At 38.2% G+C, this 22,844-nt stretch overlaps 1 protein-coding gene across 36 annotated transcripts in view; it reads left to right on the plus strand.

The window, feature by feature from the left end:
- TENM3 (teneurin transmembrane protein 3) overlaps positions 1–22,844 on the plus strand; it is a 1,291,791-nt gene that overhangs the window by 1,219,811 nt on the left and 49,136 nt on the right. For 25 of the 36 annotated variants that reach the window (XM_077177351.1, XM_077177368.1, XM_077177352.1 and 22 more), the window contains 6 exons: positions 5,071–5,097; positions 6,678–6,698; positions 7,609–7,755; positions 15,300–15,516; positions 16,579–16,698; positions 17,098–17,359. In XM_077177351.1, coding sequence (XP_077033466.1) covers positions 5,071–5,097; positions 6,678–6,698; positions 7,609–7,755; positions 15,300–15,516; positions 16,579–16,698; positions 17,098–17,359 — 794 coding nt within the window. The remainder of the gene's footprint in view (positions 1–5,070; positions 5,098–6,677; positions 6,699–7,608; positions 7,756–15,299; positions 15,517–16,578; positions 16,699–17,097; positions 17,360–22,844) is intronic. The other 11 variants (XM_077177369.1, XM_077177370.1, XM_077177390.1 and 8 more) reach the window with 3 other exon arrangements.

Below are 22,844 nucleotides of genomic sequence, written 5' to 3' on the forward strand. Positions count from 1 at the left end.
TTTTAAATTACTTTACCAAATAGCACAGACTATGCAGAAAAAATAAGGTGCAATTCAACAAATGCTGGCTTCTATCCTTAAGAATAATCAGCTGCACAAATCCAAGTTAGGAAGCAGTTTGCCAGGCAGAAAACACAGTAGGAGATGCTGAATTTGACACGAGTAAACCTTTCTAAAGACAGGCTACAAGAGTAGCTTTAAAATTTTGTGAATCTGGACTTCTGTAAGTTTTTGGTAGAGGCATGGAGCACCTCTGAATTTGCATATGGATGCGTGCTTTTTTTTAGTTGTTCTTTGGGAGGGAAAGCAGTTGCCTAAAGGAATCAGTATGGTATTCCCTAGGATAAGAAATGCTGGCTTTAAATTATACAAGGCTTATTTGGGGTTTTATGTTCAAAAGGTGGGTTTAATTGTCAAAATAGTTTAACTGTGGCTGGGTGGAAATGCAAGGAAATGAGGGTGATCTGGTAGCCACATCAGGAGAAGCAAATCACTGTGGACTGAGTCTTGAGTAGATTAGAAAAGCCAGACAGAGCTGTCAGCCCTGAGTTTTGTACCAATTCCCCCAAAACAAGCACCAAAACTTGTTTAAAACTGCATTTTCTCTAAAGCTTTCAGTAAGTTTTTTCTTCTGCTGGCAAATGATTGTGAAACCCCTGATAAAGTGTGTGCCTCATCCCCTGCCACTACTTGGCTGCACAGGGAGCAAAAAGTAATGTTCATAAGAGACTGATGCACAGGATGAACTGGTTAAGGATGATTTTGAAGACTTAGATTTCACCCTTGATTCTAACATGTATTTTCTGTTAGTTGCTCACAAGTACAGATTGTAAAGAAGTTCTCTCTGACTGTTCTTCACTTTCTGGGAACAAGATTTGCACATGTGTGATTTGCTTAAAATGTTGGTTCCTGTATGAAATACTATATAGTTCTAAGTATTCCAGAAAATCACATCAGAGGTGCTTGTAGTGAAGTGAACGGAGATTTCTCACTCTGATGTTTCTATTACTGGTAAAATGAGGTAAGAACACAAGTTCTCCTCACAACAGTAGTATGAAGATAGTGTGCTAAATAATTGTGACTTAAGGAGGAAGATAATAGCAAACTCTGAAAGAGAACTGTTGCTTCTTTGTTTAGGTCAGCATAGTGTGCCTGCTAGGGCATCAGCTGTTTGTTGTTTGTGTGAGAATGAGTGCTGAATGAGGACCGTGAGCTCTGCACATTCACAAGGGAAAAAATGTATAAAACTTGCACAGGTAGCCATAAAGCCATCACTGCCTAAATTTTGGATGCTCGACATGGCTACTATCATGGTATTCTTCTAATGTGTTCAGGGTTTTTTGGCATATGGATTGTAAACAAAGTTTTATACAAATACAAAGATTAATAAAAATAAGTGAAGATATTAAAACTTTCTACCTTTAAACAAACAGATAAATGTGTGGAAAGCTTAAGGGAAACAATATGGTAACAACATAGCATAGTTTGCTTACGGTCAGTTTCCATTCCAAGAAAAACCTGCTGTCTCCCTGTGTGACACTTGGTGCAAGGTTATGTAGGAATGTAAACATGACTGATGCAAGGTATGTCTTTCACATGTTCCTGTAGAGAGCATGAAGTTTGTGTGGGCAGCTGAGATCCTTATGCAGTCATTCACCAGGGAATGGGAAGTGCAGTAAGGAGCTGTGGGGATGAGGAGAGGAAGCAAAGCAGAACTTGCTCTGAGAGGAGCAGAACAGCATTCTTCATTGTTGCTGATACTGAAATTATTTCTTCATCATCTCTCCTTTCTTTGCTTCCCTACCTTGGTTCTTTTCTTCCCCCCCTCTTTGGTCCTCTTTTCTCTTTCTATTTTCTCCTTCTGTTTTCTTTTAGAGGAAGAGGTGGTAATGCAGTAAGGAAGGGAGAGAGCTGATTGTATTAGTGGAAATGAGGCAAGGGCAAAGTAATTCATGACTCTCAAGCTATTGAATTGACACTGTAACAGGCCTCTATATACATTACAAAAACATGGGGTATGTTACAGTCTAGTGTACAGATTACAAAGATTATGATGGGTGAAGATATCTGATGGAGAGTAATGATTTAAACTAACAGAGATATAAATTCACTGTACAGCATTTAGAAGCATGTCACCATTTGTCCCAAATGACAGAATAATCAGAATAAAGCAGTGCTATAAGGACCAATTAAGGAACATCAAATCAATGGGTATGTGACTCATGCTGATTTAAATGGGAGCTGATTGGAATAAATAGATTTAATATGTACTTTTATTCTTAGGCTATTCTGTCATAACTGGAGGAAGCAGTATATGAGTAAGGAAGACACTGGCTTACATCTCTGATAGGAAACTAATGGGAGACATTAAATAATTTTTTTTTTAATGTCAGGATTCTGACTAGTTAAGAAATATGCTGTCTTAAGTGTGAATTTGCCTGACTGTTACTGTTTCTTTGTAAAATCATTTATCTGCCACATATTTATATAAAGACCCACACAGATTAATGGCATCATTTCTGGTTTATTTTGTATGAATTTTGCATGCCACTTAGATCTTCCTGGGCTTTGAGTAGCCTAGAAAATGTACAAATCTTATATCTTGATTTTTGTTTTTCTTTTTTCCACTTGGAGTTATGCAAAGTCCTTCTACTTCTGGAGATAATAGCAAGATTTAAATGGCACAGTCTTAAACTCTGCAAGAAAATTCTTGTAGGTGTATTGTCTGGTCTGTAATTAGATTTTTTAAGGACGTAAGATAACCTTTATGTGCCAGATGTGTAAATATCTTGCAAGAAGCACCTGCTGAGATGCTCCATCCTACTGAAGTGCTTCAAATCCCACCTAGAATTCTCTATGCAGAGGGGGGAAAAGGCTTATATTTTGTATTTCCACACAGGTTCATTCCTCTTTCAGTAGCAGTGCCATGAAGATAAGGAAGACAGCATGGCTAGTTAAACTTCACTGCAAAGTTACACAGTTTTTGTCATTCATTTTCTGCTTTGTGGTTTTTCTACAATGCTGCATATTAACCAAAACAGTTTCTAACATTGTCCTTAAGGTCAGCTGACCATGAGTAAAAGGATGCTGGAAGGTAGAACTTGTTTTCTGAGAATTACAGTTTTGTGGTTTGGAGCTAACTTATAAGACTGCTGGATAAAAAAGAAAATCTGAAAAGAACATTTTCCTAATCTCTCTTGGGTTTGGGCACGGGGGGCGGGGTGTTGGTTTGGGGTTTTTGTTGTTGTTTTGTTGTTGTTTGTTTGTTTGGGTTTTTTTAATGAAGATTGGATTCTGAAAATAAATAGTGGGGAGGGCCTGGGATTACAGGGACTGTTTTCAGTTGCCTAGGGTTTTTTTTTAATGTTCTGTTACCTATCCTTACACTTTAAGAGGCATTTAATGTTTTACTGGTGGATAGATGAATTCCCCAGACAGACCTGATTGCTTTCATTTTATGAAATAGAGCTTGATTTTTCCTCCACACGTACTAAACCATGTTTTAAGCTGTGTAGGAGCAAGGGGAATTATACTGGATGAGTAAGAGAAGAATTTGATCCACCCTGAAATGTAGCTGTATCATATTTCTTTTTGTTTGTGATTAATGTGAAAAGCTACCTAGTTTGTTGCTGCTGCTCTAAATGTTCTGTAATTGATGTTTTCATCTTAATTTGTCTGGCATTAACCTCACCATTATAGGGGAAAAGCAGAAAAAAGCGGTGTAGTGGACACCTGGCACTTTCTTCCAGAAGAAGGAACTAGAAAATTTTCTCCTCTTAGCTGTAGCAGTGCCTTCTGATATATATCACCTCCCTCCTTGGAGTCCAGAGCAGCTTTTTTCTCTTCATCCAAACTGCAGGAAAGGCTGTAGCTGGAAAGGCCTTTGTTACCCACCCAAAGGGATCCTAGCAATGACAGAGAACTTGCCAGACAGGGGCCATCATCCATCAGGGATTTAGGAAAGTCAATTTTTAAAGGAAAGAGAGGCTGGGAGGGCTGTGTTGAGAGACCTTGTCCCCAGTAAAACCAGAGGATGGAGTCCAACATTCCTGGCTCAGATTGGCTGTCCCCACTGCCATGGTCTGCAGTCTCCCATCTCCTTGGGCATGGCTGGCTGGCTTTGGTAGCCTGCAGTGCACCTGGTGGCTTTCCTGTATGACATTAACCCCTTTCACACAACTGCAGTTGATGTCTGTTTCCTGGAGGGAAGGAGGGAATATGTTACCCATCTGTGCTGTGTCTCATGTATTAAACGTAGGCCCTGCTGCTTGAAATCCTTCTTATGCTCTGTATGTCATTCATCCATCTGCCTCCTCAAATCTTTTGTGAAATCTTAAGTGTCATAACTTACAAAAAGAAGTCTTGCTATTCTTGTATATACCATGTTATTTATTTTTATACATCTAAAATCTAAAGCCTGTTTAATTTTCACCTGCTTTTCAAAATGAAATGGATCATCACACTACTAACCCCAATACGCCCTCTTCCACCCCTTATTTACAATTCAGCTTGTTTTACATACTTGGTTTGTGTGCTTAGAAGAATAACTGTGACTGAATTGAAGCAGAAGAAAAAAAATCCTCCTAAGAATCCTGTTAATCCATTGAGAATTAAGATAGTGTGCTGGTTATGCTGTCAGAGTTATGAGTGACCTGCAAATCAAAAATCTTCCTGTGTGGTTGGTTTTTTAAAGCTCATATGCTAAGGAGTTGCTCTTATGTTGTGTTGAAAATCAAATTTTTAAGCTAGCTTTGATTATATTTTTGTTATATAAAAGAAATCAAAGCATGGGAAGACAAGTCAGAAGAAAATGTAGTCTCAGAAATGTAGCTTCCCTTTTGCTTCTGCAGGCCTACCTTCTAAAACAGTTTCATTGATTCATGACGATGCTTGCTGAAAAGAGAATTTCTTGCATTTTTAAAAGCCTTGAAATACATTTTCATTTTGTAATATAAGACCTCTCATGTCAGGTGCACCTGCTTGATTTGCATGTGAATTCTGAACAATTCTTGTTTCGTGTGACACTTCTGAAATGTCTGTCTGTTTTTTTTTTTCTTTTTAATTCTCAAGCTCACTATTTGGATAAGATAGTGAAAGGTACTGTATATTTGTTCTTTGACATGCCTTTATCTACTACTTTATCTTGGGGTTTTTTTTTAATATTAATATTAATATATAGTTAAAAACATACTAGTCTGGGCAAAAGAATCTTCTCTTACATACATTCCATGGATTATATATATAACTCATATGGCTTTCAACTCATCTCAAAACTTTGCTTCTGTTGTATGGTAACACTTTATCAGTAATTATACATTTATGAACAAATGGTATACATGTATTAGATTTAATCTGAACCAATAACTGAAGATAGTATTCATTTGCTGTTTGGTACCTTTTTTTTTTGTGTGTGTTAGTTTTGTCATTGAACCTCTGCCTACAAAACCCTAAATATCAAGGAAACAAAGCCAAATGATACTTTTGTCACAGAACAAGTGTCATTAGTTCTAAAGAACAGATTAATTATAGAGATGTGTGTGTTTATATACTGATATATCAATAGATTTCCTGAGACTTTTAAGCTTTTGATTATCTGAATGTAGAAAATCTACAGGAAATTACGACTTGTATCTTGTATGAATCTAGAAAAATCTTTTTTAGTCTATGCAACATTTTCAGTTAAGAGGTTCAAGGATGCAAAAGCCTAACATGAAACAGCAAAGATTCTTTTATCTTCAGTTATGGTAAAAAATTGATTCAGAAAAATGTTTAAAATATTCCTACCCCTCTTTCCCTCAGTATCTTCCCCTATTCCTTGTGTTTTTTCATTAGAATATGGCAATATTGATGCCAATATCCAGGCTTTCACACAATAAGTCTTGAGTGTACCCAGTTGACTCCTAAATTGCTTTGTCAGTATTGCAATTATATATGTAAGTCTTTTGTAAGTCAAATAGAAGAAATGCTATGAAAAAATAGATCTCAGTACATTAACAAATACTATTAGCAGCTGCAGTCTGAAAGAATAAAAGTAGCAACACTAATTTCAGCCTGGCATGATGGCACAACATCCATAACTGTAGCATACCCATCCTTCCTCACAAGAGGTTTTCCTGATTCTCTGCCTTATAAGAGTGATTTGACAAGAGTTAAGCACCCTTTATAACTTTTTTCTGTATCTTTGTAATTTGGAGCTACAAGGTTGAAAGGAATCAGTAAATTCAAAGTTCTTTTGAAGAAAAAAGCAACTTGCTTCTGAAAAACCACTCTAAGCCTAAACAAAATGGATCAGTAGGTTAGTTGACAGAGATAGGTGTTCTAAAAAGTGAAGAATTGTTTACCCAGTTACTTAGGGTTTTTGGACGAAAGTTTACAGAGAATTGTTGTGTCCAGAAATACCTGATTTGTAGCCACTTCTCATAAGATAGTTAGTGCCATATCTGTACTTGCTTCTGTCAGTGTCTTATCACAGTCATAGATAAGAAGCACCAAAATCTACATATTTATAGCGTTGTCATTCTCATACAGATCATGTTGGCTGCATGCCAGATTTCATCACTAGGAAGTGACAGATACTGTTTTTTTTAATGCAATGTTAGACTGAAAACAATTATCGATTTTGGATATATTAAATTATGTTAATTGTTTCCCAAATTTTCCCTCCTTGGCCATAAAAGCAGACAAGATAGGATATAAAGGTAACAGCACAAAAGCCTTAGGGAGATTGTCACAAAAAATCACTCTCTGCTATCTGTCTTGAAGCACGTCACTACCGTGTTTTTGTTCAGTCTATCAATGTTTATTGTGGTCCTTATGGTATTTCATTTTGTCCGTCCTAAGTAATCAAATACGCACAGCTATTACATTGAGTTGGAAATCCTGTTGGTCCTGTCCCATCCGTATGCAGCCTGAATCCTAATGTTTGTTAGAATAGATGCTAAGCTGCTTCACTATTCCTGGGCTTTGCTTATTCTGTGAAAAGGAATGTATTTTTGGCATAAAGTATAGTCATTAAAACTGGCCTATACTTTGTGCAATTATTTAACACACTGTAATTTCACATGAATACACGGCAACTCTGAGACCAGATAAAGTTAACCTTCTCTTGTATTACTTGCCTAAATCATACCCATTTTCCTGCTTAAGAATTTGGAGGGATTTGTTCATAGTAACAGGGAGCTTAATCATTGGTGCCAGTAATTAATCAATACTGCATAGAGCAAATAATAATCTATTCTATGAGCACAGAAAAATGTATCATTTTACACAGCTGTGTTTGCACTATGCACTCATCTCTTGTTACTTTGAAAAAAAAATTAAAAAACCAAACTTAATTTTGTCTGGCCTGCAGGTATTTAGAGGATTGGTGCATTTATTTCCTGCCTGTACAGGTAAGTGGTGTCTCAAGTGTCAGGCCAATCAAAGATGCCACTTTGTTAAGAATTACGTTCCCCAGGTAATGTTGCTGTTCCGCTCCATGTGCAATTACAGTATTTGTGCTGTTCTTAAGGCCTGTTCCCAGTAAGTGTCCCTTGTTTGTATTTTTTTTCTTTTTATATTGTTGCAATATTTAAATCACTTGTGCTTTTTCTTTGTCTGTTTCAACAGAGGGCTGCCCTGGTTTGTGCAACAGCAATGGGAGATGCACACTGGACCAGAATGGCTGGCACTGTGTCTGCCAGCCAGGATGGAGGGGAGCGGGTTGTGACGTAGCCATGGAAACTCTCTGCACTGACAGTAAGGACAACGAAGGAGGTAAGAGACACCAACTGGATCTTTAACTCTGGGGAGAACATGTTGAGGAACAGAGATTTTTCAGTCAGCTGATTAAACACTGCCATGAGAACTATACACGCATTTGACTCGCTCTTACGTCTGTAAGGATATGCCATGGTCTTCAGTGCTTCTTTATGGCATATCAGCAAAGCCTAACAAGCTGTGTGTGACAGGTGAGATGTGTACTTAGGAAAAGATAGGTGTCACCTTTGTTTCCCGGCAGTGTTCTTTTGTACTGGAAAAAAACATAGTTTCAACTCAGTGAACTGTTCGAGAGGGGAAAAAAGGAAGGAGTTCAAAATTTCAGTGACCTCACAAGAAAATTGTTCCAAGAGAATAGGCCAAATTGGGAGTTCACGTTTTGAACTGTGATGCAATTGCTGGAAACAGTTGGTTACCTAGCCTACAGAGGTCTTACCCCTCTATAGCTTTTGAATGTTCATATAACTGACAGGATGCTCCCAGAAGTCTTTCTTTTTTTTGTTTTGGCTTACTTTTTCATAGTCTGTCATTCAGGTGACAGGTAACAATCTGCAGCGAGATGCAGGCAGGATTGCTAGCCTAAAGAATCAATCTGTGATTATTGTTGTAGTCTAGGGAAGCTAGAGGGGCTGTGACTTAGCATGATTCCAGAATCACATAAAAAACCCCCACAAAAACAAGATTTAATGTGAATGCAGTCCAATATTAGATTAGCATAATGCCTTTATTGTCTGTCTTTCTTCCCCTTCTCTCATCAATTCTTTTTGCTTAACACCTTCAGATTCAGAGAAGAGATAAAAACTCCATTAGGGCTTCTGGATGATGATAAAGTCATCTGGGACTTTGTCTTTCCATTTTAGACTGCGTATGTCTCTGCAATTGCTGTTTGACTCTTTGCTTTCCTATCCCTACTGCAGCTGGGATCTTACACATGACAAGCTATAAATAAGAGCAGCATTTACTTCCTGAGGAAAATAAGTAACACAGTTAAAACTGTGCTGCTGTTTATTACTGTACACATCATTTGGCTTGTCATCCTTCTCCATTACGTATTACATATTTTGAGGCAGTTTTCCATGCTTAGGGGCCTAAGAAGTCTGACCCGGATTCCAGCAGAAATGTGCTTGTTTGGGGAATTAAGTTCAGGAGGGCCAAGGTATTACAAGATAAGGAAAAAAGAGAAACCTGCAAACATGAGGCGAGGAGGAGAAGAAACTAGGTGGAAGTATAAACAACCTGGAGAAAACAATAGATTATGTAGGGGGAGAAGAAGGAAAAATATATTAAAAGTCCAACAGTAGACTAAAACAGATACAGTAAATGTTAAAGATCATATAAGGATGTGACATATGGCAGCAAGAGTCAGGAGCTGGTAATGGAGCAGTAGGAGGAAGAAGAACAAAGTGAACAAGAAGAACAAGGAATGCCTGTAAATGGAAAAAGAGAAAAGAAGTTGCTCCTTCAGACTGAAAATAATATTGGCTTTCTGGGGGAAAAGGAACAAGGAATTGGAGCAGAACAATCTAACAGGATGACTTAAAGACAGAAGAATGATTTTGAGGAAAAAATAGCTAATGCTAATAGTTTGTTGCCTTTTTTTCTCTCTCATTTCCTTTTTTCATATTGCCTTTATGGACATCATTATGCAGTTATGCATGAGGAAGGGGGTGTCCAGGCTCTTTTTTGCTGTGGTTGGCCTGTATAATCCTATTTGTCAATGGCATTTATCTTAATTTATATGCTTCAATACAGTGCATATTCACTTCAGTCTTTAACTGTGGCTGAGAAGGGTTATAATTTAAGAAATCAAATTAAAAATGGAAGTATCCCTAACAAAACTAGGGAAAGAAAGTCTCCTTTGTAAGCTACCTGGAAAGAGAAGAAGTATTACTTCCCTTTCCTGCAATCAACCCACTAATCTCCCAGCAAGCCATTAAAATTTCAGACAGCTACAGGGAATGGCACAAGTATTCTTCTGCTGTATTTGTTTATCATGGGAGATTAGGTTATCTGAGCACTTGTGCTGAATTTATAGTGTGACTGCGGGTAGTGTGATCCACATCTCACTAGGCTCAGTGGTTACATAATTAAAGTTATCTCAGTTGTTGTCTGTTTGATATGCTGTGGTTAGTGTTTATGCTTTATCCTACACTGGGTAGAATATATTTCATATATTAATATCAGCACTGTTCATTAATAAAAGTGTCTGCTGTTCCTTTGATTCTTTGCTCTTTCTGGGACTGCTTATTCAAATTCTGTGAACATGAGCATCCTAAGGATCCCAGTGGGAATATTGTCCATAGGAAATCCTAGTGGCATCAAGACATACCTGAGTATTTTCCCTTCTAGATATTATTGACATATGATGGGATGATTATTGCTTATCTTCCTTTTAATACAGATTTTTCAGAGTCTTGGAAATAATTTCTCTTCTCGTTAAGGCTCACTCTTTATTTTCCCCTGTGTTTGACTGAATTTTTCTTTACATTTTAGCATCCCACAAGGAAAGTGTGCATCAAGCAGATCTTAGCCTGAATTAAACTCCTAATGACTTTCTGAGGAGAGGGAAGTCAGAGCTGTCTGTGGGTGGAATACGCCTGTCTTCTTGGGGAAAAAAGGTGGCACTATTGTACTTGAACAAAGTGGGCCATGCTTTGCTAACACTGTAGAAAGAATAAGAAACAGGAAGAGTGGCTGTTTACTCTTTAGTTTAGATGGGTCCTTCTTGAACAGACTCCTTAGTTACGTTTGCTTTTTATTAGCTCCTATCCAGTTATTTAGAGTAGTTACAGGTTTCCACAAGCAAGATTTAAGGGAACACTAATATTCTTTCTTTGCTGAAATTAAAATAAATGCTGTAATAAAGCAAAGCATACTTAGAACTATTGTATTTTTTAATTACTTACATAGTCTAGGACAGCCTGTTTCTGGCACAGGATAGTACAAATTGTCACAGGATAGTACAAATTCAGCCTAAAGGTTGTCTAAACCAGGGCCTCCTCTCTGATAGTGGCTAATAGCTGTTGCTTAGCAAAACATTGTAATAGGGTCGATGTGAACTTACATTTTCTTTTGTATGCTAACAGGCTGTGAATTAAAGTGAGGAATTACTGCCACAGAACGTTTTCAATATCAGAAGAGTTGCTAAGTGCAAAGATAACCCAAGCTAAGGAAATCTCAGGAAGTATCTACTTGAACTAGGAGTGATACTGTGGCATGCTCAAGTTCTCTGGCTTGTGCTCTGACACTTCCCATTATTCTTCAGCTTTTTGATTGCATCTGTGGTAGCTGGTGAATGCTGGGTTCATATATCATGGGACTTATCCACAGTGCCTCCAAGATTTCTTTCTGGAATGAGAACTCACTTGGAGCCCCACAATTCATATTTTAGGCTTCTTCATTCAACAGCAAAGCTGAATTCCAGTCCTTGCACACTGTTCAGGAATAAATCAAGGGCTTTTTGTACTTTTCTGGCTTTTCTGACCAGCTGTTCCTACAAGCAGTCATTTTGATGTCTATGATTGAGTCCATTCATTATAGCCTGTTGCCAAACTGAGGCATGTAAGGATAACTGAGATTTGGTTATAGTTTTCTTTCCTTTCCTGTCTCTTGCCTTGGTTTGGCAGTCACCAAAACTGTCCTGGTGAAATGGCCAGCATCATAATTCCAGAACTATATTCTTCCTATGTAGGCACTGAATTTCACTCTATGGAGACTTTTGTTGCCTAAATATTTAATCAACTATAATCAACAACAGCCAAGAATAGGATTTATGTAGGTCCTTGACTACCTTCTCTCCTTGACACTGGCAGATCTTTTGCCCAGGACTTACTTTGTCCCTCTACTTCTCTTCCTTCCAGCAGTTTCATTCCATTCAAAAGCAAGCAGTCCCACTGATACATCTTATTTTTTAGACACACATTGTGGGGATCCTCTGTCTTGACTCCTCTCATTTAATCACATAAAGAGAGCGTGGAGAAGAGAAAGGTTGGGTTGAAAGTGACCTTAAAGATCATCTAGTTCCAATCCCCCCTGCCATAAACAGGGGGGATTCCACTGCACCACATTGCTCAAAACACCATCCAACCTGGTGTTAAATACTCCCAGTGATGGTGAGTCCACAGCTTCTCTGGGCAACCTGTTCCAGTGCCTCACCTCCCTCACAGTAAACAATTTCTTCCTTATATCAAAAGCCATTCTTCCTTGTCCCATCGCCATCTGCCCTTGCCAGAGGTCCCTCTCCAGGTCTTGCAGGCCCCCTTCTGGTACCTGGGAGATGCTACAAGGTCTCCTCGGAGTTTTCTCTTCTTCAGGCTGAACAATTCCAAGTCACTCAGCCTGCCATCATAGGAAAGGTGCTCCAGCCCCCAGTGTTCTTCCTTGTTTTGCTGTGGTTGGCCTGTATAATGCTATTTGGACTCACTTTAACAGCTCCTTGTCCTTTTTACACTGGGTGACCCACAGCTGGATTCAGGACTCCAGTGGAGTCTCAAGAGAGCAGAGTTTTGATAGTTTTATGAATCTGTCTAAATAAGCGATTTTATCACCAGTCCATGCTCCATTGCAATTCAGTGCATTTTACAACAAAGGGAAAAGTAACATTAGTCAAGATTTTTGCATTAGCAAGACGTTAGCTTTTGAGGAAGAAAACAATAAAGTAGTCATTACATCTTTCATACACAGAACCACTTACATCTAGAACAAGAAAATATAAATAGCCTTCTGAGACTGATAATGACTATCCAGCTGCCTGTAGGAGTTTCTATTTTCTTTATAATTTCACTGTCATATTTGAGTGATATAACTGACAAGGGACTGTTGAACTAAGTCTCATATTTTTCAGGCTAAACAAAATTCATCAATAATTTTGCAGAGCCATTTCAGAAAGGAAATTTTACTGTACTTCACACAGTGCAATAGAGCACTTGGCTTAGTGGTACTAGATAGCTCTAGCCACATAAGTGCAGAGAAAGAATGACAAATGTTTTCTCAAGTTATAAGGAGTCAGATTCATAACCATCCGTCACTCGCCCGGGCAAGTTACTGATAAACTCCACAGGAAAATAACAAACAGCATATCCCTGTATCTTGGCTGGTGAAAATGAGATTCTTTCTCTGATTGATGTTAGTGGAGAGGCTTGTAAAAATGCATTTCCAGCTGATTAGTTCAGAAGGTGTCAATCTCATGCAGTTTTATGACCTGCAGACCATACTCCAGATGTACATTTGCTTTTTATAAACTAACAAAGACGAATGGAGAAATTTGAGCATTTCTTTGACAACTGCACCAGATATTGCATGGGGGACCATTCAGATAAATAAAACCCCAAAAATATTCTTTTAGCCATCAGTACCCCCAGCTTTGACACTGATCCAGGCTTCTGGAGTTAAAACCAACAAGGGAGGCCAGTACTTCAGCTAGGAAAGGGTTTCATATTTTACAAGAATGAGACTAGAAAATCACAAGAGTCACACCCTATTTGAGATTGGAAAGGCCTGTGTAAACCATCGAGTCCCACTCCCTGCTCAAGGCTGGATTAGCTAGAGCAGGTTGCTCAGGTATGTACCCAGTTGAGTTTTGAATATCTCCAAGGATGAAGGCTCCACAACTTCCTGAGCAAGTTGTTGCAGTATCCAGCCACCTTCACAATAAAAAACATTTTTCTGCTGTTCAGTCTCTGTCCATTGCCTTTTTCCTCTTGCTGGGCACCACTGGAAGGTGCCTTGTTTACACCCTCCCATCAGGTATCTGTATGCATTGATGAGATCCCTCCCAAGTTTTCTCTTCTCCAGGCTCTACAGTCTCAACTCTCTCTCAGCATTTCCATGTAGGAGCAATGTGTCAAGCCCTTAGTGCTCTTCATGGCCCTTCACTGAGCTTTCTCTAGGATGTCCATGTCTCTTGTACCAGAAAGCCCAGCCTGCACACAGAGCTGTGTGCTCCTAAAGCAGCCCAGGATGGTGTTGGCACTTTCCTTGCTGCAAGGGCGTATTCCTGGCTCATGTTAATTTTGTGTCCATCAGGACTTCCAAGGTCTTCTCCACAAAGCTCTGTTACGGTGCAGGAGGTTGTTCCTCTTCAGGTGCAGGACTTTGCACTTCTCATTGTGGAAACTTCATGTGGTTCCTGGCAGCCCATTTTTCCAGCCTGTCAGTGTCTAGCTGAATGGCAATGTGACCCTCTGGCATATCCACATCCCAGGAAAAATCAATGTTCTTTCTTGTCTCTTAAAAATGTTCAAACTTTGATATACTTAATGATGCTTTTTTCAGCCCTTTTATTTTCCCTGAACTGATTTCAAAGTCAGGCAAGTTAAATAAGAATTTTAGATGTGCGAAAGAACAGAAATCCCACTCCTTTACTATTTTGCCAGTCCTCTAACTGATCCACATAGCACAGCAATACTTAGAAGAATACCTTTAGAAGATCTCTGTTTACTTACATTCTTTCAACATATGATTGAACAAAAATGGATGCTATTTTTCCCTTCAGAAAGAAGTTTTACTCTAAAGGCAGATTCTTTTGTGAGACAAGCAGTCATGGGTTTCCTTCGAGTGCTGCATTGGTATATTTTTCAGTTCAGTGCAGCAAGCAAGCTCCCTCTCTAATCTAAATGGAATAATAAAATGTTTGAGCTATTTCAGTCTTGCTGTTCTTTTGGGGAAACAATTATCAGCTCTGTGATACCAGATTACATTAATCTAGAAATTTTCTGTAGCTGACATTTCCAGACTCATTTTCCTTATGACTTTACTTACAGCAAATTAGTAGTTATCAATTTGATCTTGATTTTAATCTTTGATCAAATTAGATTTCCGGGGATGTGACAGATCTAATGTTCCACATATGGGAATGTTTCAGCACATAACCATAAAAGCACCCATGTGTTTAAATCTTGTTTATACTGGCCAGCATTTCCCATCCGTTTATTCAGAATAAAATCTAAATGTTAAATACAGGTTTTGTTCTCTCATACATTTTCATGTAAAAAATTTTGTGGAAATTGCCTTTCCCCTAGCAACAAAATCTTTCTGCCAAGGTATAAAGGAATCCACCTTGATGCATGTTGTAAAATATTTAAAGCTACTTGCAGCACAGATATTACTAAAAACTTGAGGAAAACAGCAGAGTGGGAGTTACTTGTTTCTTTCCTCTAGCAAGTCAAATAACCTCACATAAAAGCTAATTAGACCCACTTAAAATGTTTAATATTTATAAGTTAACAGTGTATGCAGAGCTTGAGTGCCTTCATTTTCTGGTTTGTTCAGCATGTTTTTAGAAAAGTATTAAATAAATAGGTTCATTTTTACATGATACTGAGGATACCGAGTATATTCAGCTTGCATGGATTTCCATGGGAATTTAAGAACTCAGTGGAAACAAACTCTCTTTCTTTAATTGAAAGTGAATTCATTAAAATCTTAATTATGAGTATTCTTTCATACTACATAATTTTTTTCATCTCCCTGCTGGCTGGCTCATTCCAACGCACAGGGGCAGGAGGAAGAGTTTGTTCATTTGTGTGACTTTCTGCCAACAGATGGGCTAGTTGACTGTATGGATCCTGACTGCTGTTTGCAGAGTTCTTGCCAAAACCAGCCTTACTGTCGTGGCCTGCCTGATCCCCAGGATATCATCAGCCAAAGCCAGCAGTCTCCATCCCAGCAAGCTGCCAAAGCGTTCTATGACCGGATCAGTTTCCTCATCGGAGCTGACAGCACCCACGTCATACCTGGGGAAAGCCCTTTCAACAAGAGGTGAGCCTGACTTGTCCTGTACTCATGAGCACAGAACAAACTGGAGAGTGGGGTTCATGTGAGGGGAAATCTGCTATGACTGCCAATTTCTGGTGTGGATTTTGAGCAAAGACCTTTTCGCTTAATATATCCAATTGCTTGTTTTGTCTCATTTCCTGCAAAATTCAATTTACCAGTGCCACTAGGTTACAGAAGGTACTTGCCATGCTTAGTATCTGTATTCTAACAGGGCACTTCATTAATGATTAAATAAATCTTTATTTAACCAGTTGATTTGGGCTAGCACAGTTGGAAATATATCAAAGCAATGAAAACACTTCAGAAGGAAAAGCAAAGCTGCACTTTTTAAACTGAGCTCACTAAATAATATAAATTATGAATTAATGTAATAGAACTGTTAAGTGCACGACAGTATAATTGCATAAACTATTTGACTGGTGCTCTATGAAGCAGTAATGACCTGAAAATAAGCCAGTAACAGGAAGCAGGTGTCTGGGATCTCACTGAGTGAAAGAAGATGATTTACACTAGAACTACTGCGTTTGCAGTAATTTAACAGCATTAATGTGTTTGGGCACAGCAGTTGATTAAAAGTTGTTGCACCAATGTTCCTTATTGCTCTTTTAAATTTTGTATTTCATAGTCCCTGCAGTTTTACAGATTGCTTTGATACTAATTGAAAAGTACGTTTTTCTTTAAGAGTCTGCCAGAAATATGACTTATAGTGGGAACATATAGAGTTTCTAAGTTCTTAAAATTCTTCAGTTAATTTCTGCTCTTAGTAACACTGTATAGACAAAATAAACCAAAGTAAAATCAACAATACTGAAACAAAATTTTTATCTGCAGATTCTAAGGCATTTGTTTATATAGTGTAAATTATGTGAACTTGTAAAAGGGTTAGAATCTGAGGAATGTTTTCTAAATGATAGCTGATAGCATGTTGGGGGGAGGGGGGGGTGCGTGAGGGTGGATGTGTGTGTGTTCACTCACTCGCTTTTATTCATGCAAAAAGAACAAAATCCCCCAAACTTGTAATTTGATCCTGCATCTTTTTCATAGTCTTGCATCTGTCATAAGAGGCCAAGTATTAACTGCTGATGGAACACCACTCATTGGAGTCAATGTTTCTTTCCTACACTATCCAGACTATGGATATACAATCACTCGCCAGGATGGAATGTAAGTTCCTTTTGAAGCACTTAAAAGTCATAAAGACAGCAAAGGTGTTACTGAAGAGCTGCTTGTAAAACTGAGATAATAAAATAACGGGGAAAAAAGACATTAGGAAACTGATTTACTAAAGTTGTACTTTGCACATTCTTAAAATGTAAAACATGCTGATTATTATATACTTTCGAAGTAGAAGGACTTGCTTAATTTAATCGCAGCATCCCAAATTCTCTGTTCTCTCTGTGCAGTATAATGTAATGTAATTTAATTGATTTCTCCATTGTTCCCAGTAGAGCCATTCTGCATTCAGAGCAGTACAATGGAATGAAGAATCAATCAGTAGAATAGAGGCTGTGGATGGCTTTGGGAATTTGCTGACTAGCTAGCCCTCTTGGGGTTTTTCCCTAGGTTTGACTTGGTAGCGAATGGTGGTGCCTCTCTGACACTGGTGTTTGAGCGATCCCCGTTCCTGACACAGTATCACACAGTATGGATTCCCTGGAATGTCTTCTATGTCATGGACACCCTTGTCATGAAGAAGGAAGAGAATGACATTCCCAGTTGTGACCTAAGCGGATTTGTAAGGCCAAACCCTGTTATCGTGTCATCGCCTTTATCCACTTTCTTTAGAATTTCTCCTGAAGATAGTCCCATCATCCCAGAGACACAGGTAAGGTGTGCTTCAAATAAACACAATCTTATGCCAGGCTAGTGTTCAGCAACCAGAATGAAAACCATGCACTGCTGTAGAAAAATAAGTAATTCTGAGTAAGTGCTAGGAATTTGCAACATGTGATTATTTTCAGACGAATTTATTTATTCTGTCTGATGATTTTTAAAATTTCATCTGAAAATGGAAAGTAAGAAAGCTGTGTGTACATCAGTACATTTGTTTCCATCACTTAATTTACAGAATGTGTTTAGCATTCAAATACTGGCCCATAATTAGGGTACACTATGGTATATTGGCCTTTTAGGATTGCCCTCTTGTTAGAACTCACCTGAGAGACTGAAAACAAAAGGTGTTTTTCCACTGTGTCCTAAAGACACCCACAGTTTGAATTATCTGTTTAGTCTTAATAAATAGCATGACACACAGGTTTTCATAAAGTAAAATAACTCTCTGCAACACTGAGGACAAGCCAGTGAGCTTGTGGTCTAATCATCTTCTTCAGAACTTGTAATACTGAAAGTAAGACTTGACATCCAAACCTTGATTTAAATGGGAAAAACTACAGATGAAATGGGAGGTTTTTAAAATTTTTTCAAGATAGTTGTATTAGATTCCTCCATCTCAAATAATAATCACTATACAATGAATAGTTTCTTGGCTCTTAAAGCATTTCAAGAAGTAATATATGTCTTAGTGTTGATTTTCAAACTTTTCCTAGTGTAACAGTCCTCCTTCTCCCTCCCTCTTTGCCTCTCTCTCTTTCTCTTGCCCCTACTTCCACAATGTCATAATTACATAGAGCACTCATTTTTGCATTCACCAAGAAATGTCCTTGTCTCTTGAAGAGAAGTACAGAAAATGTATTCAAATGTTTTCATGCAGAGCTCTTAAGAAAAGAGCTAAATCATTAAGCAATTCATGGTAGGAGCAAGTTTAAAGGAAAGATGTAAGAAAATTACAAGTAAACACTCATACAAATCTAGACTGTGCTAGGAAATTGTTGCTTTTATCCTCACTATCATTTCTGTGCCTTTGATAGCTGCAAGTCAATTAAAAGAAAGTATTTTCAAAACAGAGTCCACTGAAAAACAGCTCTGATTTACTTGTTTTGATTTACTTGTTTTGGCAACAGATGATAGATTCAGTCCCTGAAATTATGGAAAATGGCTTAGCTAGATATGAATCAAGAAAAAAGTTATGATAGAAGAATGTCAGAAAATGCACATTTTAAAAAAAACCCTTTTAGTGTCTAGATAAACAAGTTATTTCTTGAGCAGTGGGACTAATGAGGTCTGGGTTCCTACTAATTCCCACCCACTGCTGTAATTCCATCTGTCTGTCACATCCAGTCCTTCCCCACAGGCTGCATTCAGCCTTTTCTTCTTTCTCATGGGAGTCCCAAATTGACTACTTCCTCCCTACTGGAGCCCTTTTTTTTTTTACAAACATAAAGGAACAGAATTATCTTTAGAGATTTCTACTGTTACTTAAATTGTGGTTGAAATTGTCTACCAGGTTTAAAATTTGTGAGGTGGGAGGTCTGATAGTCAGTACTGTTGGGTCAAGTTGTCTCCCTAGGAAACCAGCTGGAAGGAAAGATATTTTCAGTGGATCCTGAGCAGTTGGTGCTGCTGGGTGATTTATGATGAGGGAAAATGTTATGTATGCAAAAATCCAATTCAATACTATGTAAGAAAACATTAAGCAGTGCTTTCTTCTGTATTCTTTGCTTATCCCACACATAATTTTCTCCTTCAGCAAGTGGGAACTGCACAACTGTGACTGGCATGTACCCCTTCGGGTCAGGTACCCCTCAGAAATGCATAATGCTCAACAATCTGTCGCCCAAAAAAATCACTCCTCTCATAAAAGATGGGCAGAACCAGATACTATTCAAACTGTATGTTCAGCTCCAGAGGAACTGCTGCTGATCTTTTCATATAAAAAGGGACAGTGCCAGTTTAAAGTGTGTGAACCTTGAGGAAAGCAGAGAGAAAGAAGTTGTTCCCCATGTTCTTGCAGTCAGTGTTTAGCCACCCTGTTGGTGTGCTGTGACAGCACTCACCATCACGTACTACAGGAGAAAATGATGAGCTGCTGTAATCATCATCCCTTGAAGTGCTTCATCATCCCTTGGAGATAATGTTTCCAAGAGTGTACTTAGTGGCTTATGAATCCCAAATTGATCAGAGGGGGAATTAAAGTCTGTGCCAAAGGAGCAGTATGAAAGAAAACTGGAAAAAAAAAGAAAGGGCAAGCAAGGGGAAAGAACAAACACAGTGGGTAAAGAGGTGATCACAGACCCAACAGATCATTACTCAAGAGGGCTGATAATAACATGTTAACTAAATTTGGACTGCTCAGGCATGATTTTATCTACTGTTAATTGCAAGTTACCATGCTTTGCCTAGACTTAAGTAGCTGAGATTAATCGGTGTGGAATGAGGCAATAAACTGCATACAGATGAGGGAGTTCAGGTTCAGCTGGAGCTGGCTTTATGTATTAGGTAATATTGTTACTCTCTTTTTCCTAATAATTGCCTGAAATGTCTGTTTTCCATATATTGCCATGTGGTCTGGCAGAAGCCCATGTGACTCACAGTGAGCATTTCTGGAACTGAGTATTTGAGGGTTTCCCCCCTCCTAAACTTCCACTATCTGCTGTTATATGTGCTTGCAAGATGCCTTCTGCAGGTCCTGAGCCTCTTGTTTCCATCACTTCATGTGAATGAGAGAATGAAAACTGGATGTTTTCCTTCAAATTATGTATTCAAGGTTCTTCTCCTCAGACTCTTTCTCACTACTGGCAGTAACGTGGCAGAAGTTGGGAAAATTTATTTACCCAGAGGAATTCAGGATAAAACATGAGCTTCAATGACTTAATAAAAATAATTACTGGTAGTTTCAGGGTGGCTAAGTTTTCAGCAAAAAAAATTAACCTATTTTAACATTTAAACTAACAACACAATAGGATATCTAAAAATCTTAGTATTCTATGGATGCTGCACCCTAGTTTCACTTACCTAAAATCTTCAGAATTTCGAGTTCATACTTGAAATTTGAGAAAAAAATTGAGATTATTTGCAGAACCAAATATCTCCATTTATACATTTCCTTCTTTTCCAGCATGTTTCATGGTTTTCTTCTCTTTTGCTTTCTGTTTGAGACTTTGTACATGCCTTTTTCTTTATTCTGTTAGAGACACGTTTTTATATTTCTATATGTATGTGGCTTTTTCCTACCCCTCTTCTCTGTGGTACCTAAACCATGTTTTAAGTCTAGAAAAAACAAGTATTTTTACCCTTTTAATTTCTCCTTGATTTAAATGGTAATTTAAGAGCCTCAATTGTAGGGGAAAGCTTTTTTTTTTTTTTTTTAAAGGAAAACATTTTTTCTGTCTTGAAATGAGCAGTTTCAGCTTCTACTTAAAGTATAATTTTGGTACTCCTTAATCTCAGCCTTTATATAATAGCAGCAGTTGCTAGTATCTAAAAATGCCATCTTTACCCCTCTCAAACCTAGATCATGTTACATTTTAATGCAGCAGCTCAGCTGTTATTTCTCAGCAAACAACCTTTTTCTGACACTAGGACTAAAGTTTGCATTCACTTATGAAATTTGTCCTCAAATCCTCTTTTGAAATTGTTCAATTTGCCAAAAAAAAAAAAAAAAATCACAGCAACACAGCAGGCATTTCTCCCTCTAACAGAATTACTTATTCAGTGTTCTGAATACCATCAGAGCATGTCAGCTGAATCATATATCATATTTTGGAGCAGGAAAGCATTCTAGAGCCTGGACAGCTTTAGTCCTGCTGGCCATGAGAGATGAGGAGCCTTGCACAATTTATGTGACTCGGACACCAGCTCGAACTCTAAGGACAGCAAACCCTGTGAAAATTGAGGTGACCCTTATCTCAGTCCCCTAAGTTAAATATTTCACTGCTGTCCTTAGGAGTAGCTTGATCATCCACAAGTAAAATGTCAGCCATTAGAATTTGGTGGTTGGGCAATAAGTCAGTCCCCTTAGGGTATCAGCCTTTCTGAAGGTAGTTTATACTCAGTGTGGAGAAGGTGAAGCACAGACAGCTTGGTTGTGTTGGTGATTCCTGATGTGACTTTTATTCCCAGTGACTTTCCTGATTGCTTTACAATTGATGTGTTGTCATGGCTCCCATAGGAGCTCTCTGCTGTGCCTGATGATTTACCTTTTTGGATGAACATGAAACTGTTTAATTCTCTTTGTAATGCTTGATTCTGGGAGATAGATTGAGTTGCATAACCTTACCTATACATTTCTAAAGTTCTCAAGAAAATAAGTTACTACAGGAGATATTTTATGGAAAAAAGGAAGTTAAAGTCAGATTTCCAGCAGGCATTTGAGGCTTCTGCAGAAACTAATAATAGGGGTTTAGGTTTTCTTTTAAACCTCGCTGAGAACTGCATGAGTGTCCTAGTTTCTAATTTGATAGTAATCCAAATACACAGTGGAATTTCTTGAAAATTGAAACTTCAAGGTGTCCTCTTTATTGCCTGTTATCTCAGCCAAGAGCTCTGGAAGACCACCTATGTGTTTAACACTGCTCTTCCACAGTTGCAGTTGTAAAAGAAGCCATGGTCGTAACAGGAGACCACTGAAGTCCATTAAATTGTGTCCTATTACAAGCATATTATTTCTTTTTCTCCTCTTGCTTACAGAGACCTCCATCTGTTAGACTAGCTTTAATGTGCAGTATATGAGAGTCCTGCTGGTGTCTTGAGGAGGAATTTGTCTTTTGTTCCTGGGTGGTTTGTGCTTTTCCTTCAAAATCTCAGAAAAGGAATGTGCTCACAATCACTTACCTCTCTAGAGAGAGGTGGTTTTGTTCATGTAGGAAAGATTTGCCTGTTCTCTGGATTAGACAGTCTGTATATTGAGCTCAGGGAAAACAGACTAGATTTACAAAGAGAAATGAGGCCACACTCACCTCCTTCAAGGTGACTACTTGTCATTTCTTTTCAGCCAGGTTCTTGGTGGAGAACAAAGAAATATTCAAAGAGTAAGAATTAAAAATTTAAAGTCGTAATTAATTTGTCTTGTATCTTCCAATTCATACTTTATTTCCTAAAGCTCTGTTACAGTCTAACTAAAGAACAACAGTTTTATGTCTACATGTATCAGATGTAAATAATTATAATGCCAGACAATGAGTCAAAATAGTATTTCTGAAATTTTGTTACTGTTACTGGGAAGGAAGTAGATATAATTAATACTGTATAAACCTTTCTGTAGATCCAACAAAAATGCTAATGCAGAGGATGGTGTAGCATGTGTTGCCCTCCTTGACCACCCACCACATTACTTCACCCTATTCAACACAGTTTTTTAGAAGCAGTGTCCAAGGATTTCTGTGGCACAGAGAGCTAGCAGCACTTGTGTAGTAGCCAGGTTTTGATCCCACTGAAGTCTTAAGCCTAGTACTTGTGACAGTGCTTCTCCTGAA

Source organism: Agelaius phoeniceus, chromosome 4 (assembly GCF_051311805.1).
Source record: "Agelaius phoeniceus isolate bAgePho1 chromosome 4, bAgePho1.hap1, whole genome shotgun sequence".
Classification (NCBI taxonomy): domain Eukaryota; kingdom Metazoa; phylum Chordata; class Aves; order Passeriformes; family Icteridae; genus Agelaius; species Agelaius phoeniceus.